Source organism: Capricornis sumatraensis, chromosome 13 (assembly GCF_032405125.1).
Source record: "Capricornis sumatraensis isolate serow.1 chromosome 13, serow.2, whole genome shotgun sequence".
NCBI lineage: Eukaryota > Metazoa > Chordata > Mammalia > Artiodactyla > Bovidae > Capricornis > Capricornis sumatraensis.
The window spans coordinates 59,645,501-59,665,033 of NC_091081.1; the positions used below are offsets into that span (position 1 = coordinate 59,645,501).

General features: G+C 41.9%; 1 protein-coding gene across 1 annotated transcript in view; it reads right to left on the minus strand.

The window, feature by feature from the left end:
- Positions 1-19,533, minus strand: part of SLC2A12 (solute carrier family 2 member 12) — a 64,978-nt gene that overhangs the window by 23,815 nt on the left and 21,630 nt on the right. Inside the window, exon 2 of the mRNA XM_068984815.1 lies at positions 13,008-14,348. Within this exon, the coding sequence (XP_068840916.1) occupies positions 13,008-14,348 (1,341 nt within the window). The remainder of the gene's footprint in view (positions 1-13,007; positions 14,349-19,533) is intronic.

A 19,533-nucleotide genomic window follows, 5' to 3' on the forward strand; every position in this document is an offset into this window, starting at 1 on the left:
CATATAACAAGCAGCCTTGGAAGATGGAGTGTCTCCTCTGGGCAAAAGTTTGCTTACTATTGCTTAAATTAATGTCTCCCTCCAAGGGAAAAATCAGGTTGATTTACTGTCTATTATAAAAGACTTGGGTTCCCCAAGGTTGGGATTCTTCTTCTCTAAAATAACCCATTCTATGTGTAGGTGTCATCTGGCCTGGTGCATGATGTCAAGGCACTAGGGCTTGGGGAACGATGCAAATGCTGTTAACTCTGGCTATTGCTATTGCTAAGAGTAATAAACTGTCTTTTGTCTCTGACCAAAGAGTCTAGGGTCTTTTGCCAAAATCCATGAAACTGAGACAGGCTAATTTTTAAACTTGCTAGTGGGCTCAAATATCAGCCTGTTTATAGTTCTTGAGAGCTGATTATTTGTAGCTATGGTATGAATTTTTTTAAAAGATCTTTTATTACCATTATTAACTTTAGACTTCCCGCTTACATCTGAGAAATTTTACATGATTCTTAAGCCTCAGATAATCCATTGAAATATTTCTATAAGCTCTAACACTAATTAAGTAAGGAAAAACAACCCCCAAATACCAGACTTAGACTTTTGTATATTTCTGCTAGGAAAACTGGGAAGAAATTATCTCAACACTTTTTTTGGAAAGTGTCAAGTTTTAAAACATTCAATTACTAAACCAAGGTAGGAATTATTATCCCATGATATAGCTAATCTCAGTCTTTATTTCCACTTCAGGAGAAGGGTTGAATCTTATATTTACAGAACATAATAGAAATAAATATTTTCTAATACCATACATTTTTTATGGCCTTAATTTTTGTAACTTTAAGACATGAAACTTCTTAAGTCGCCAAATGAATTAGAGATGGCTCCACATCCTCAATTGAGTAGCTTTACTCAGACATAATTTTTGGTCAAATGTGTATGAGGTTCCACTCAAACCACTTTTATTTCTGATGCCCTCTATATTGATACAAACTCATACTAGAGAAGATCAGGATATGTCAATGGCTGACTAGAGAGACAGCACCCCTATAACACAGAAGCGGAAAGAGTTCCAGAAACTTTTTTGGACTCATCTAACAAATATTTCTTAAGCCTTTACTGTGGGCCAGGCACAAGGTTAGGCTCAAGGAAACAACAATGAACAAGACACCCAAGACACAGAGTCTAAATTAGTTGCACCAACTCAGAATAATAGAGAATTGGTTATTTCTCAGCCTAAATTACACCTTTCACCAAAGCCTCCAAATTTTTTGTAACATCTGTCTGATATACTAGAAGGCTCTCTTGACTGTAGGTAATGCAGAACTGAACCATACTTCAAGCAATACATGTGTTTTCTTTAGTCTTGACCTAATTAGAATGATGCTTGGAAGGGAGGTGAGAAGGACCATGGCATCATAATTCAATATGGGGCTATGGAACATTTGCTATGTCTCCTGGAATGGCTTAAGCAAAATGCCAGCTGAGGTCAGTGCTTGGCATTACTGGAAACATCCATCTCATGTCTAGACTGTACCCAGATATTTAATAGCACTAATAACTAAGTGTACTGAGTCCATGCCACCCACCAGGCAATGCACTAGGTATACTCCATGCAAATATCTTTGTTCAACCCCAGTTAAACTGTGAGGTAGGTCAGGAAGCTGAAGCCTGGGGAGATGGATTGACTTGTCTGGAGTCCTACACCATGGAACTGCCAATTCAGTGTCAGGAAGCTTGATGCCAATGTCTGGTCTGAATTCATGCACTTTGTTTACAACCTCTGCAGGCTTTCTTGCTCTCCTCCCCAAACTCCTCCTAAACCTTGCGTGACCCCCTTAAGGCCATTGATCTTATCCCTGATCCTTCTTTATTTGTCTCCATCACTCTTACTTCCACTTAAATGTTGACACTTCTCTCTTCTCGAAGCTGTATTATACATGTGTTTATTTTCTGTCTTATTGCCTGTCCCCACCACTAGCTCCATGCAGGGGAGGTGTGGCTTTCACTCATCCATCCCTGAGTCACCATCAATGGGCACCATGCCCAGTGGGTCATGACTGAGCCATTCACATGTGCTGGACAAGTGAGTGACCAGATGGATCCCCACCACCTTCTGCCCCTCTCCTCTCTTCCAGGTCCCTCCAAGATGCTTTCTTGCTGGAGCTCCTGCCTATTTGGAAAAAGAGATAGAGGGAGGTGATTTGGTGTCAGCTGTCATTCAATCTTTAGGGTAAAGTTCTGCTTGAACTTGAGAATACAAAGGCAGTTAAAGGATAACAGTCATAGCCTCATTATGGAGCCTAATATGTGACTTTGGACAAATTCTTTCAATCTGCTCTAATGGAAAGATATTAGTCATGAGATAAGAAGAAGAGGTTAATTAATTAATTTATGGACATAGGAGTTCTTGGATTTTAAAAAAAGACCCTAATAATTGTTTTGAAAAGAACGGTCACACACATTTTTCTGAGTTACAGAGGCTATTTTAAGGAAGGCGGCTACACAAGTATTACCTCAAATGAACTCATGAGATAATAACTTTATGCTTTGGGTTTGGACTCATTTCTGCTTTACTTTTGAAGCCTAAGAAGAAGACAAATCTCTATGTGGCTCTATATCCTCACAATGTCAGGGATCTTTGGTTCTACCCTGAGCTTGAACTACAATAGAAAAGTATTCATTATTAGAAGGAGCTAAAATGATCAGAATCACCCCAGAAAGAGTGGAGAGTCAAGTTAAGATTTTGAACATATTTTAAAGGGAGAAATGAGTCGTGTAAAACAGAATGTTTCATAAAAGTCTCTAATTAAAGCAGTGGGGTATATATTATTGTGATTTTATTTGATGGAAGAGTTTTAGGATGAGTTACAGGAGGGCAGAATTTCTTAACCTCTATGAACCCCTTCAGCAGGCTCATGAAACCTATGGATTCCTCCATAGAATAATATTTTAAATGTACAAAATAAAATATGTAAGATTACTGGGTAGCAAATTTAAGCCCCCTTCTGAATTCTAGATTTCAGAGTACCCCAATTATTCTAGACTCAGGCAGAGGACCAGAAAGTGAAATAATGTAGGGCATACACTTTAGCCTAAAAATAGAAATACTTTTTGACAAGAGAAACTATGTTGTGATCTAATACAATGAAGGAATGTTGTTCTAAGCCAACCCATATTTTTAAAGATTTAATAAAGATGATTTAATCTTGCTTTTGAGTTTTCTTTGGAACAGCAAGTACTTTTCTCTTTATACCCCTGTTGACACAAAGGATTTGCTTCTATTACAAGTAATAAACTCTCTAAATGAAATACCTGAGCAATAATCACATCAGGTTAATAAGTTTTATGATGCATTCATGATCTGGCATGAAAATTTGCTCTTAATAAAAATATTCTTTAAATTTCAAATCATTTGTGCCAGTACTCTAGAATACAATTTTGGTTACTGAATTGGAATTCTTATGGCATGGTTTCTTTGGAAAAGAAAAAATTAACTACAATATGAACATGGACATAAATGACTAACTCTTAGCAAGAAAAAAAGGAGAATTATTCAGATCTCTTCTAAAAACTCTAGCAGAATTGATCGTCTCGAGCCATCAGTGTGAATTAACTACTTGTTTTCCTTAAAGGGAATGGTGGCTCAGCAGTAAAGTTCAGTTCAGTTCAGCCGCTCAGTAGTGTCCAACTCTTTGTGATCCCATGAATCGCAGCACACCAGGCCTCCCTCTCCATCACCAACTGCCAGAGTTCACCCAAACCCATGTGCATCGAGTTGGTGATGCCATCTAGCCATCTCATCCTCTGTCATCCCCTTCTCCTCCTGCCTCCAATTCCTCCCAGCATCAGGGTCTTTTCAAATGAGTCAACTCTTCGCATGAGGTGGCCAAAGTATTGGAGTTCCAGCCTCAGCATCAGTCCTTCCAGTGAACACCCAGAACTGGTCTCCTTTAGGGTGGACTGGTTGGGTTGCCATTTCTTTCTCCAGGGAATCTTCCCAGATCCTGGAGAAAGAAATGGCAACCCACTCCAGTATTCTTGCCTGGGGAATCCCAAGGACAGAGGAGCCTGGCGGGCTACAATCAATGGGGTCACAAGAGTTCGACAAGACTGAGTAACTAAACCACCGCCACATTCTGTCTCCTACTGCTTGCCTTCTAGCCTCAGGTGTGAATATCTGAATCAGTGCTTGAAACAGCAATCACAATTGGAAGAAATCAGGAGATGATGGGTTATTTCCCTTTCCCAAATGCAAACCTCCTTCAAACCTGAGAGTCTCATCCCATTAGCTTTGCTTTTGTTCTAAGAAATGCTCTGAAAGACTCTTCTCCATGTGAGAGCAAAAAGCAGAGGTGTCAAAAAAAAAAAAAAAATCCAGTACTACTTTTAGATACTCTGTGTCTGAAATTCCCAAATAACTCTTTATGACTTGACAAATGCCCTAAGTGCTTCCAACTACTTGTTTCTGAGCACTGCTAACTCTCTTGCATCTTTTCTTAGAGGCCGCAACAGAAAAGGATTTTTAGAACTATGCCCAAATTGAGACAGGAGGGAAGGGGGCAGGGCACAACCTTTAAAAGAATGACAAGGCCATTGAGGGTATGATAAAGCCTGGTTAGAACAGATTAGGCCCAAAATGGCAGAAGATTGACTTTCAGTGAACCTTAGGCTCATTATATGCTCATTATAATATATTAGCATGTACAAAATGACACACCCACAGGCACCATGACAGTTCTGAGGCTAACCATAAAAGGTCAGAGTGGTCAGTGGCTCAGTTCCTGGAAATCTCAGTCCCCTTCTTCAAAATAGTTGGAATAATTCTCCCACTTATTAGCCTATGAAATTATCCAGCTCATACAAACTAACCACCCCATATTTTGGGGCCTCTCGCCTTCTGAGATGGCCTGAGATGGCGTTCTGTGGAGTATGTTTCTCCCTAAATAAACCTGCTTTCCTATTTACTTTTCAGGACAGATTCCTTTTGCCTGACCTCTTGTATCCTTCACAAGTGTCCTATATTAATAAACCTACTTCTTGCCCGTCACTTTGTCTCTTGCTGAATTTTTTTCTGCAGCAAGATATAAATAACCTGAGGTCCATTAAGTCTTGTGACCAGGTGTGTGGTTTCATCTGGGAGACTGTGAGTTCAAGGCCCCTCTTAAGCCAGAAATTGTGGGTTCAAGTACCAACTGAAGTGCAGCTGAATTGGAGTCCCACCCAAAGGACTGAGGTTAGAAGACTGTGGGTTTGAGTCCCAAATTGGGGTGTGTGATTGCAAAGTGATGGATTGTTCTGCAAAAACCTGATGGTTTCAGGACATACAGGCTTTTCTGTGGCAACCTAGTGACCGTAGCTTTGTTAGTACTTAGCCTACCAACTAGATGTACCTTGACACAGATAAAGAAACACAGGCTGAGACTTTTCCTGTATATTCATCTTTGTTTTAAAGTTCTTTCGCTCTCCTCCTTAGAAACATGAATGTACCCCTGCATCATTTTCAAACAAGTGGTGCTAATTAAAGAACCTGCCTGCCGATCACGAGACAAAAGAGATGCAGGTTTGAATCTGGCTTGGGAAAATCCCCCCGAGGAGGGCATGGCAACCCAGTTCAGTATTCTTGTCTGGAGAATGCCATGGACAGGGAGGCTGGTGGACTACTCTTGGCACAAAGAGTCAGACAAGACTGAGCAACTTAGCACTCAGCATGACTTCAAAGGACAGAAGAAAAAAATATGAGATGTCATGTCTCCCCTCCAAGAGCTTACAATCCAGTAACCACATTCTGGTTAATAAACCAGTAAACACTCAAAAGCAATACACTGTTTCATTAAGGACTAAGTTGTTATCACATGCTAACTTTCATTTACATCATACACTACAGGATCCAAAACACATGCCTATGCGTTGGCTCCCTTGATACTCACCTATACTCTGTGATGTAGGACAGGTGTTATTATGCCTAGTTCATGGATTTAGAGGAGAAGGCAATGGCACCCCACTCCAGTACTCTTGCCTGGAAAATCCCATGGATGGAGGAGCCTGGCAGGCTGTAGTCCATGGGGTCACTAAGAGTCGGACACGACTGAGCGACTTCACTTTCACTTTTCACTTTTATGCATTGGAGAAGGCAATGGCAACCCATTCCAGTATTCTTGCCTGGAGAATCCCAGGGACGGGGGAGCCTGGTGGGCTGCCGCCTATGGGGTCGCATGGAGTCGGACACGACTGAAGTGACACAGCAGCAGCATGGGTTTAGAAACAGCTTCAGAGAAAATAAATGACTCTAAATCACATAACCAGTAGGCAGAAGAACTGAGATTAGAACTCAAGTTTTCTGGTTTCAAATTCAGGCTCTTTGTAGCCCAGAACTGAACTACTCTACACTAGAAATAACTGGTGGTTCATATGAATAAAGACCTTGAAGAAAGGAGTAAATTCATAGAGGAGATAAGACTTTCACTGAACTTTCAAGATAGGAGGGACTCGGGGAGACTAGATGCAGAATGAAAAGAGGTCACAAGTGCTTTCTGTCTCCTGACCTGGGTATGGAGCAGTGGAAAATAAAAATGCACAGAGAGCAAAGTATTGCCTCATGGCACAACTCTTTGTATCCTCAGGAATCTAAATGTATTTCTATGTGAATGGTAGCCCTGGAAGAAAAGTCTATAGACTATGATGTAAATGGTTGTCTTGGAGTCATGCAGATACCCTGATGGAGTTGGGTGGATGATGGAAGGTCTTGAAAATCACACTTCCTTTCCTTCCAGGATGTGTGATATCATAGTAGAAAGAGAATGGAATTAGGCTTCAGATAGATACCTAGAGATCTAGTCCTAAATCTCTGTGATCTCAATCTCTCAGAATTTCTTATTTCTTTTTTATAAAAAGAAAATGTAGAGTACAGCATTTCTAGTCTTCTTTTCATCTTGAAAATGATTTGACTTTTCTGATATGGAAGAAAGTGGGAAGTCATGGCAGATTCATGAGCTGTGGTGACATGAGGAACATGGTTGCTTAGGGAATACTGGTATGGTGGATGATGTATGTGGAAAGGCTGGAAAGGGAAAGAACCACAGGAAGGGCTTCCCAGTAATCTCAGGATGAGACCATAAAGAATAGATGAGGATGGCAGAAAAAAGAAGGACAATATGAACAGAGGAGTCCATTTCAAGGGAAAATACAAGAACGTTTGATCATTGACTCCATCAGGAAATGGTCCCAGAGCATTAGAACTGAGTGACTGGCAGAGTGACTACCCCATGGAAAACAAAGACAAGTCTTCTTGGCATAAGGGGAATAAGAATTCAGGAACAGCTTCTTTGTGTTCAGCTGACAGTGAAGCATCAAAATGGAAAAGTCCAGCACTCATTGGGAAAAAAGGAACAAGAAGTCATGTGAGGTGATGGAACTGGAGATACGTGACGATCGTCAGCCCAAGGGAGACAATTAACATTCCTGAGAAAATAAATATGAAAGCTTTTTATCATGCATTAGCAAAAGAGTGTCTTTGGTTTTATAGCTAAAGAAACAAAAGCCAAGAGACAGTAATGAAATGACCTAACCTCTTTTTTAGAACTAGATGGAATGGAAGCTAGTCATATATTTTAACAAGTAATGTTTAATTAAAAGAAATAAATGTCTACACAGAAGACAGAATACAGTCTTTGACCCTCTGAAATATTTCTTTCCAGATTCATATTTATTCTCTTAGTCGAGTTTATCACCTGACCATTTTGTCCTATGCCAATTTAGCTAAGCTGGAACTACATTTCCCAGAATTCCCTTCCCCATGCAGTTCTGGGTGAGGGTTGGCCAAAAGAGAAATTTGCCTGAGACTTGGAAGGCCAAAGTGACACTGAGCCCTGTGCTTGGGGGGTTGGCACCCTGGACATCAGTGCAGGATGTATAAGTTGTTACATGCTCGTTGTCCTTGTTGGCATGGAGGAGCAGCCAGTACACCCAGATCTCCTCCTCCAACTTCTCCAAGTACCAGGCCAGGCACATGGGAGGGGTCTGTGGAAAAGGACGTGGGTTTTCTGCAGGTGGCCTGCATCATCAGAATTGACGTGGTGAGAGACAGATGTGGGTTACCATTTCTCCTTAGGGATTCCTGCTTGTCCTAGCAGGGTCCCTGGTCTTTGCTGTCCCTGCTCCAAGTCCAGCTTTTCCTCCCACCTGCCCTGCTGCCCTGCAGAAACTTCAGGCAGCATCCAGATGCAGAGGGTGCAGGCTTCCCAGACTCCACCAGCTTTCCTCTGAGGCCCTGATGAGTGACCTTCTCTCTTTCCTCTAACTGTCCCTTCCAGATCTGTGCTTTCTCAGCAGCTCCCACAATTATGTGATGTCTAATCCCTGCAGAAAATTCCTTATCTCATATCACTCATAGTGGTTCTACTTTTCTTATAGAATTTCTCACAGTGTCTTCTCACCAGGCCTTTGTCTAGCAAGCCTCCCTTTAATTGACTGTACTTGTGCATTTCACTTATTCTCAAGGGATCATCAGCTATCAGAAAAGGATGATGAAATTTTTAAATGCATTTTAATATTTCTAAACAGGTATCATGATAGACCGGGAACCAATATCAAACTTTGGGCTACCATGAGGTTTAGGGACACTATCTATTGGCTACTGGTGACTGAGCTGGAAACCTCCATAGTGCCCAGAACTACCCAGGTCCAGCTGTTAACAGAGAGAAAGAAACACCTATCTTGTTTAAGCTACTTTCATTTTGGTCTTTGTTGGAGCTGAGCTTGAATTTCAACCAATATACATGCTAAAATATTTTAATTGTTTAGTTATTCAAATAAATGCAAGTCAAAACCTTCTGCATTTCATTATTTTCCTTCTCTTTTAGCCCATAGTTCAATCTTATAAAAAATGTACATGCTCACTTACCTAGCAGAGCTTCAGAAAAAGAGACTACCTCTATCTTGCATAAAATGCAGTGGCTCATTTAATGACTTCATGCAATGGACAATAATACACAATTTTCATTTATTCCTATTTCTAATACATCTTCTGGCATCTGGTCCCATCACTTCATGGGAAATAGATGGGGAAACAGGGGAAACAGTGTCAGACTTTATTTCTTGGGCTCCAAAATCACTGCAGATGGTAATTGCAGCCATGAAATTAAAAGACGCTTACTCCTTGGAAGGAAAGTTATGACCAACCTAGATAGCATATTGAAAAGCAGAGACATTACTTTGCCAACAAAGGTCTGTCTGGTCAAGGCTATGGTTTTTCAAGTGGTCATGTATGGATGTGAGAGTTGGACTGTGAAGAAAGCTGAGCGCCAAAGAATTGATGCTTTTGAACTGTGGTGTTGGAGAAGACTCTTGAGAGTCCCTTGGACTGCAAGGAGATCCAACCAGTCCATCCTAAAGGAGACCAGTCCTGGGTGTTCATTGGAAGGACTGATGCTGAGGCTGAAACTCCAATACTTTGGCCACCTCATGGGAAGAGTTGACTCACTGGAGAAGACCCTGATGCTGGGAGGGATCAGGGGCAGGAGGAGAAGAGGACGACAGAGGATGAGATGGCTGGATGGCATCACCGACTTGATGCACATGAGTTTGGGTGAACTCCGGGAGTTGGTGATGGACAGGGAGGCCTGGTGTGCTGTGACTCGTGGGGATGTAAAGAGTCGGACACGACTGAGTGACTGAACTGAACTGAAATGAACTGAATACATCTTCAAGGAGAGGACTGAACTAGCAATTAATGGTTACCATCAGGACCAATACAGTTCTGTCTGTTTTGTTCATTTTATAAACAAGACATGTTTTCATGTGAGCAAGTCACTTAAATTCTCTGAGATTTAGTGTCTTCATTTACAAAATCTAGTGAATGTTTTTCTTCCCAGGCTTGTTGTGAAACCTCCAAAACATGTAAAAAATTCCTAGAGCAGTGTTTGATATAATATTAGTTGACTTTAAAGTTTAAATTATATATGTATATATTTTTTAATTAGTGTAGAATAATATTTGAGGAATTCTAGAAGGTAAATAATAAACAGCCTCCAATAATTTTCCTCCAAATCAGACTGAACTTCCTAAAAGGGGAACTCTTGCTCTAATACAGTAATGTATCAAATGATATATGGTGTAACTGAAGAATTACTGCACTTTACAAAGTTATCCAAAAACTAAAGAGAAGAGTAGCATGTGCTCAGGAGGATTCTTATAATGAACAGGTTGGCTCTGGAAGTTTAAAATCAATGTTTCTCATATTATAATATGTAGCATGTATTAATCTCTGCCAGTCTGAGAGGTTCCCTGAATGAAACAAACCAAGAAAAGGCATTCTTTTCTTAGATTCTTAGTTGATCTGTGATATTTCAAAAGACTAGATCAAGAAAACTGGTGTAAAAAGGAAATATTTTTACTTTTATGATAAATATATAGGTGAAAAAGGGCTTCCCTGGTGGCTCAGACAGTAAAAATCTGCTTGCAATGCGGGAGACCTGAGTTAGATCCCTGGGTTGGGAAGATCCCCTGGAGGAGGGCATGGCAACTCACTCCAGTATTCTTGCCTAGAGAATCACCATGGACCGAAGAAGCTGATAGGTTACAGTCTGTGGGGTCACAAAGAGTCGGACTAGACTGAGCGACTAAGCCCAGAGAGGAAAAAAGATGCCAACAAAGGAAATCAATGGAGCAATAAATACTACCTCAAGTTTATCAAGTGAGCAAAGATTATTGTACTTATTGATATAGAAAGGTCCATAGACAAGGCTAAGCTGTTCCTTGGTAAAAGCTAGCACTCATATCTTGCTCTTAAAGTAGACTTTAATGAGTTTCTGAAAATAATTTTTAAAAGGAGCTTACTCATTTATTTCATTAGCTGTATGTATCAGAGTTGACACATAAGCATTGTTATTACTGCATTTTATGGCTCCCCAAAATTCATATATTGAAACCCTAAACCCCATTGGATGATATTTGAAATGGGGCCTTTGGGAAGTAATTAGGTCATAAGGGTGAAATTTCCATGATGGAATTATTACTGTTATAATAAGAGACACAAAGGATATAGCTACTTCTCTCCTCTCTCAGTCTCTCTCCAACACACCAAGAAGTCTGCCTCCACAATACAGGAAGAGGGAGCTGCCAAGAACTGAATCTCCTAACTCCTAATCTTGAACTTCCCAGCCTCCAGACTGTGAGAAATTAATGTTTGTTCTCTAAGCCATGGCGACCCAAACTGATTAAAACAAGCGTCTCACAGGTACACACCCAAGTAATCGAATCCTGAAATAATGGTAGAAACTTGTTTCCAGGAAACTGTTCATTAATGGTATTTATCATTTTCAGCCTTAAGAAGCAGTATCAGGGTCCAGGAATCTGTCAGAGAGATCAGGGGTTGATGGTACTGTAGTGTTTCCTCTATCTTCCCAAGCACAGTCCTTTATGGGGAAATCTGCCTACCCATATTGCAAAAGAAAGGGCCAGCTTCAGGACATCAATGCTTTAGATCATGTGATCCAATCTAGCCATCACTGCTTATACCAGAACAACCAGTTATGACTCGGCATAGCAAAGAGCAGTGCAGATCAGATTCCTTCTCTGGAATCTGAATGAATCAATATCTAGAGACTGATCTCATAAAGAAGTAGGAGTAGAAGCTAAAAGATGAGGAAGCAGAGAATTGAAGGGAAGGCCACATTGGCTATGTGCAAGTCCAGCCATTAATGAACTCAGATTAAGCAGGCCAAACCTGCTGATGGTCGAACAGAATGAAGCAGACACAGGGAGCATAGCTCAATCCATTCAACCAAAACCTCCTTGAAGACAGGACAATATCTGTCTTGCTCATTACTGTTTCCCTATCATTGAGCATAGTCCCTGGCTATTAAAACAATTAGTCACTCAATCTACGTTATTTCGGTGAAAAGCTAACAGTGGATCTCTAGGTCAAGCCCTTTTCCAGAAACACTATCCAGTGTCTGGCAGCTGCATGTGTTCATGAAATTCCTTCTCCTTCAACACAGCCTACATCTTCTTCTTATTCCTGAGCTTCCAACGCTTTTCTTTTTTGGAGCAAATATATCTGCTCCTTGATCATTGTAAAGAAACATTTCAATATCAACTCTGTGTAAATGAGGAAAGAAAGGAGGAAGAAAGAAAGAGGGATGGAGAAGAATGAGGAGGGAGAGAGAGAGATGCAGACCGAAGCTAAGGGTGGTAGGGAAAGACTGCCCTTGATTTTTAAGCCCATCATTTTCCAATGAGGTGCAAAAAAAAAAAAAAGAGCTTTCACAACTTCTCTACAGAGAGGTTTAGAGTTTGGATGAGAAGCTAAAAGATTAAAGAACTGCAACAACCAACTTATGCTAGCAAACTCTAGATAAAGTTTGCTGAAGAGAAGTAATTAAACTTTGTCATTGCAATAGACCGACTATATCAAATAAAACAGTCTTGTAGTACCTCCCTGTAGACTGTTTGCACTGTTTTCAATGGGAATACGTGGATTCCCATTCACCCATTTAACAGAGTAAAGTCCTGGGAGGTTATTCTAGTGATCAAATATTGTCCTTTCCCAAATAACGCCTTCTTAATTCCCTTCTTCATTATTACTGGAATGCATCCATTATTGTGTCTTTGAAAAAAGCTAAACACAATTTTTTTCTTCCCCCTTCAAAGAAACTAGAGAATTACACAGAAGAAAATGTCCCAGTAAACTTAGACTTCATAAAACAATATATTCTCTTGAACAACATATCTTTCAAGGTCTGATTCCTTCCCAATTAATAAATAGTAAAGCATCTTCATCTGACAGATAGGAAGCTCCTCATTGGTTGGATACTAGCCCTGCACATTTCACAAAGCAAATATAATACAGGTGTATTTTTCTCATTACCAGAGACATGAGGTGGCCAATACTAGTCCTGGCTTGCTTCTAGTATTTCCATGCATGAAGTATTATAGCAGTAGGATGTTCTGACTGATCAAAAGTAATTGGTAACGTTCATAACGCAAGAGAGGGAAGGAATAAAAACTAAAATACTTACTTGGTCCTAGACCAATTGAAAAGGCAGCAACGTAAACAAGCAAGCTGGCTAAAGAAAGCCATTTCAAAAAACTGGGGACATCTGCAGAGTCTGTGACGATCTGGTATTCAGTTTGGCTTAGTCCAGCATTTGGTAAGGATGCCAGGGTCGTTTCTCCTCTCCCATCTATGTCATTTCTCATGGGCCTCGGTGAGCTTCTGCTGTGGAAAGTCATCCCTTTAAAGGATTCTTTAAGAGTGTCATTGCTGGCTGATGAGTTACCTGGTCCATAAAACACAGACTCATCCAAGGACTGGTTGATAAGACTGTGGTTTCTGCAGATACTGGTGAAGTTCATGTGGATGTTGAGATTCACGATGCCCATGGTCATCAATGAAGCTGCCATCACAGAGGAACCGATACACAGGAAGGTTTTGCTCCCAACCTGGTCTACGAGAAGTGTGGCTGGGACGGTGCTGATGACCTTGACGACCCCAACTCCCGTGGAGGCGAGGCTAGCTGCCTCATTGCTTTGGAAGCCAACGGACTTCAAAACAGTAGATGCATAGAATAATATGTTTGGCTGGCCAGTGATCTGTACAAAAAATACCAGTGTTAAGCCTATCATGATTCGGGTCCTCATGTTGTCTTTTGAACGAAACAGATCCCAAAAACTGTACTGATATTCATCTTTCAGGGAAGACTTTATCACAGTGAGTTCATCCGTTGTATCCGAGATAGCTCTCAGCTTTCCAAGAACCTTACTAGCAGCTTCCTCATGTCCCTTCATCACCAGAAATCGAGGACTTGGAGGAAGAAAGTACATTGCAATGGCTTGCAAAACTCCCAAGGGAATAACAAGGCCGAACATGTATTTCCAGCCATGGGAAATGTTGGCAAATGCATAATTTGAAATGTAGGCAAAAAGAATGCCGATGACAATCATCAGCTCGTTCAGTGACACGAGAAGGCCTCTTCTGTGTTGGGGAGCAATTTCTGCGATGTAGACACAAGTGGCGGTGGAGGAGAGTGAAATGAAAACTCCAATAGCAATGCGCCCCCCTATAAGAGTGGTGTAAGATAAACTGATAATCAAGACCAGGCTCCCAAGTCCAAGAAGGCAGGAGGACAAAATGATGGTGGCCCTTCTCCCGTACCTGTCAATCAGGACCCCTCCAATTAGAGAGGCCAGGAGGGCCCCGATAAGCAGGGAGCTCACCACCATTTCCTGCTCATGGCAGGTCAGGACTAACAAGGTTCTTATTTGCAGAAGAGCCCCAGAGATGATCCCAAGTTCATACCCCACCAGGAAGCCGCTGACAGCAGCTGTGACAGACGACAGGAGAGTATACATGCCACAACCTACGAGCAGAGAGAAGAAACAGGTCAGTTCTGAATTGCATCCGATGGAGACTCAGCCTTGTCTAAGTACATTTTCCATAGCACTGATAAACACATATATGTGAAAGTCGCTCAGTCATGTCTGATTCTTTGCAAACCCATGTACTATACAGTCCCTGGAACTGTCCAGGCCAGAATACTGGAGTGGGTAGCTGTCCCCTTCTCCAGGGGATCTTCCCAACCCAGGGATCAAACCCAGGTCTCCTGCATTGCAGGCGGATTCCTTACCAGCTGAGCAACTAGGGAGAACCATAAACACATATAATTATAGTCAAATAATACACTAACCAAAACATGATTAGATAAAGAAGGAAAAGTCCTTTTTCTTTCATTTTTGGGGAGGAGGGAGTGGAGGCATTTACACGGTGTGTGTGTGTGTGTGTGTGTGTGTGTGTGTGTGTGATGTGACGTTGGTTTTCGTTTTGCACAGACCCATATGTAAGATAAACAGATGACCGATGATGGGGCCTGAACAAGCAAGAACACAGTTTTGCTCCTGCTCTGGTGTTGGATTGGAAATTCACAAAGCCTGGCTCCTCAGGTCCTGCTGTCTAAGGCAAACCCTTGAGGGCAGGATACAGAGGGAAGCAGTCTCTGGAAGGGCCTCAGTCTGCCCAGTGTGCAATCTGGGGGAAAATGAAGCACAGCGTCCAGGAAACCTACCCTCCTGTCTCCTTGGCCAAAATTCAGCCACCCCTGGCTTTGCTGAAACACAGGAGGCTGTTGGGGAAGACCAGGGTGTGAGTGCCTTTGCAAAGTCGGGGCTGGGCCAGAAAGAACGGGTGGGGAAGAAGAACAAAAGGGGCTTTGTATTGTTCCATTCATTTGAGGTTAACATCTGAGGGAAAATGGCAAAATGTTATTGTTGTTGTGTGACTAAGTCAGGTCTGACTCTTCGTGACCCCATGGACTGTAGCACACCAGGCTTGTCTATCCTCCACTATCTCCCAGAGTTTGCTCAAATTCATTTTAACAGGCAAAATGTTAAGTCATTAATTTTCAGTGGTAGGTACACCGGTGTTTGTTACATGTTTGTAATTTACTCTGGGCACCTGATGCGAAGAGCCAATTCATTGGAAAAGACCCTGATGCTGGGAAAGATTAAAGGCAAAAGGAGAAGGGGGCGGCAGAAGATGAGATGGTTAGATATCATCACTGACTCAATGGACATGAATTTGAGCAACCTTTGAGATACAGCAGAGCACAGGGAATCCTGGAGTGCTGCAGCTCATGGGGTTACAAAGAGTTGAACATGATTTAGTGACTGAACAACGACTTGTCACAACAGAAAGGAAACAAACAAACAAAAAAGACAAAAAGCCAGGGAAAAGCATTGCAGGCAGAGGAAGCAGTAGCTTCCAAGGTCTGAGCACAAGGAAGCTTAGGTCATGTTTCAGGAACTATCAGATGCCAGGATGCATGGGGCACAGCCTGAGCTTGGATAGGGAAGCAGAGGTGGTGTGTGTCAGTGAGCATGGGTAGGTACAGAGGCCAAGTAGACTTCATGCTGGACCTGGCAGATCAGAGTGACAATTTTTATTGTATTCCCAGTACAGAGGGTGCATGCCTACTGACCAGTGAAAGGGAAGGCATTCTGAGCTTCTTGCTTTTGTGTGGAGACTAGTTCTTCAAGGGGCAAGACTTGTAGCAGGGGAGGGTAGTTTGTAACCTTAGTGTTGATAGAAAACAGTGCCAGCTTGCATTTGCTTGCATTTGGGTGTGGGGAATGGAATTGATAAGTGGACACAACTGAAGCGACATAGCAGCAGTAGCAGACAAATTCAAGAGTTAATTTGAAGGTAAAAATGATGACATTTGCTCATGAATTGGTGTTGGAGGGTAAGGAAGTGGATCAGAATCAAGATGGCTCCCTGGTTTGAGCAGTCGTTTGGGTTACTTTATAATAGTACCCTGTACACGGGCTTACATATTATACTATACAGGCAATAGACTGACCTAGGGAAGAAGGCCAGGGGACCTGGGTGTGGGTGGGAGTGAAAGGAGAAGCGGAAATCAGAAGTTCCATATTAGACTTGCTAAAATGTTTGTTTTCCCTGTAGAATGTTCAGATTAAAATATCAGGTAGCGGATTGAGCATACAGATTTGGAACTTAAGAGACAAGTCAAGCCTGGAGAGATGTATTGGGGATTCAGCAATGTGTATGTGATATTTAAAGCCATGGGAAGGGGTGAGATCACTTTGGGAGACAGAACAGAGAAACAGGAGAGACAGGACAAAAGACAAGGATATAAGGAACACCAGCATTCAGAAGAGGAGACAGCAGCAAAGGCAACAGAGAAGAAGCAGAACTGAGATATGTGTGAAATGGACTAGAAACGTGTACTTGGACACACAGTTATCACAGGCTGAGCTAGGGCTGAGATTGTGCCATTCTGGAGTAGCAGATATGGTTTTAAAATGCTGTTTAGCTTTGGTGAAAGGAGCAGGTCAAATAAAGGTGATCTGAAACCACTTTCCCCTGCTACAAGTATCTAAGGTATTTCACGTCTCTGAGATACTGATGGCATAAGGAAAATGAAAGACTCCAAAAATAAAATTCAAAAAGCATCAATTATTTAGATGGAGAAGCAAATAAAAATGCAATAATCCACAATAAAATAAAGTTGATGTATGAGCATTGTGAACACAAACCATTAAAATGAAACTACATCAGCAACTTATTCAGCTAATCGGAAAACAGGTATATAAAATCCCTACACAGCAGGTGTTATCTCTTTATATGTAACACAATGAAACAAAACAAATGTGGTTCTTGCTCCCCAAGAAACTTAACATTCTAATGATATTTCTATTATTTTTCATGTCTCTTTTAATTTTCATGTGCAAAATCACTTTACAGCACTCTTGCGCCCTCAGTTTCCACATAAATTATTTTCCCACATAATCTTAAAATTCTCAGCAACAGATCCTTCTACCAAAAGGAGATTTGGGTCAGATTTTCATATTCAGATAAGGATATTGTAATGCTTTGTATCTCTTCTTGTCATTGTTCATTTTATCTAAGTCTGATGTGTTGATTGGGGTGTGTGCTTTGGCAATTCATCTCCAATATGCAGATTGGAGAAATAAGTGATTCTGGAGACTGATGCACCTGGGGAACAGGTTGCATGAGGCCCCTCAGAGGGGATAGAGGGACAGAGGGCTGCATGAAAGTACCGAGTCAAGGACCTGGGGGAAGAGACGCAGAGCTCTGTGAGCAGCAGATGTCTTTGCCACATTGTCCTTCTCCTTCCCCTTCCTTAGTTTCTCCCTCTTGTTGGATGGGAAATAGTGCTTCCCTACGGAAAGAAAGACCCTTTGAGTTACATCCAGATACTCCTTGATGCTCTATCATTCTACTTTAGAGAGAGTTGAGGTGGTAGATTAAGTGGGCAAGCAGGTGGAGGACGGGTATAAGTCCCAGGCCCAGCTTCTTGTGGTCTGGGGGAGAAAGCTCCTGACAGAACAGAGACATAGCCTTTTATTCAGCTTTCTGGACGTAACTCCATATGCCTAGTTCTTTTATTTAGAGTTCATAGGACACTGACAGACTAGGGTGTGTGCAAAGGGTCTAGAAACCATCCCAGTTTTTCAACGGTCCTCTTGATATCCAGCAGCTAGTGCTGAGTACAGTTCTTCAGAGATATAATAAAACTGTCTCTATATGAATTGATAAAAAATTATCTGTACAAAATCCCAAGTTTTTAAAAATTATATGTCACAATATTATCTATCTATCGATCTATCTTTTCATACTGTTCATGGGGTTCTTAGGGCAAGAATACTGAGGTGCTCTGCCATTTCCTTCTCCAGTGGACCACGTTTCATCAGACCCTCACTAACAGGGACATGCCCTTCAACCGCTCAGCATAGCTGGATGACATGCCCTGGGCCCTGGCTGTCCCACCAAAGAAGTGGTGTTGGAGAAGATACTTGAGAGTCCCTTGGACTGCAAGGAGATCCAACCAGTCCATCCTAAAGGAAATCAGTCCTGAATATTCACTGGAAGGACTGATGCTGAAGCTGAAACTCCAATACTTTGGCCACCTGATGTGAACAGCTGACTCATTGGGAAAGACCCTGATGCTGGGAAAGATTGAAGGCAGGAGGAGAAGGGGATGACAGAGGATGAGATGGTTGGATGGCATCACCAACGCAATGGACATGAGTTTGAGCAAGCTCTGGGAATTGGTGATGGACAGGGAAGCCTGGTGTGCTGCAGTCCATGGGGTTGAAAAGTTGGCGACACTTAGTGACTGAACAATCACCTATTTATCTAGGTAATCTGCCTTCAGCAGCTGCATCCCAGGCTTCCCTGTTGGCTCATTGGTAAAGAATCTGCCTGCCAATGCAGGAGACACAGGCTGCCAATGCAGGAGACACAGGTTCAATCCTTGATCCAGGAGATCCCACATGCCGTGGAGTAACTAAGCTTGTGCACCACACCTATTGATCCTGTGTTCTAGAACCTGGGAGCTGCAACTATTGAAGCCCGCACACCCTAGAGCCCAAGCTCTGCCACCAGAAGCCATTGCAATGAGAAGCCGAGCACTGCAACGAGACAGGAGCCCCTGCTCACCACAACTAGAGAAAAGCCCCTGAGCAATGAAGACCCAGCACGGCCATAAATAAATAAATTAAATTAATTATTAAAAAAAATTTTTGCACTCCATGACCTTATTCTCACATGGGCGAGGTGATACCAACATAGGTTATACGCTACAGAATTAAACTAAGGTCTTCATTGTCTGAATTTTAGTGGAAGAATATATCTCCCCTGTTATATGCTTTAAGGGCTACTGCTCCAAACTAGTTTCCTCATTCATCTCACTGCTGCTTATTACTGCTGAGGTCCCTTATGGTCCTCAGCTGCCCATCCAAGATTTGGAATTTTAATTTAGGGTGGAAGGCTAGTCCCCAAGTCTTCCAAGATCTCAGCCCTGTGACACCTTAGGACTTCCCGCACAGGAAATTATCCTGGTGCTACTTTACCATATAAATAAAATGAAGAAAGACATAGAGTAGGGTTTCTTCTTCTTTTTTTTCTGTATCTACCTTTTGGTTGCTGATGATAGAAGCAGGATGCTACCCTATGGATGCCAGAAAGCAGAGATGACTTTCCCCAAAAATCTGACAGAGACCAGA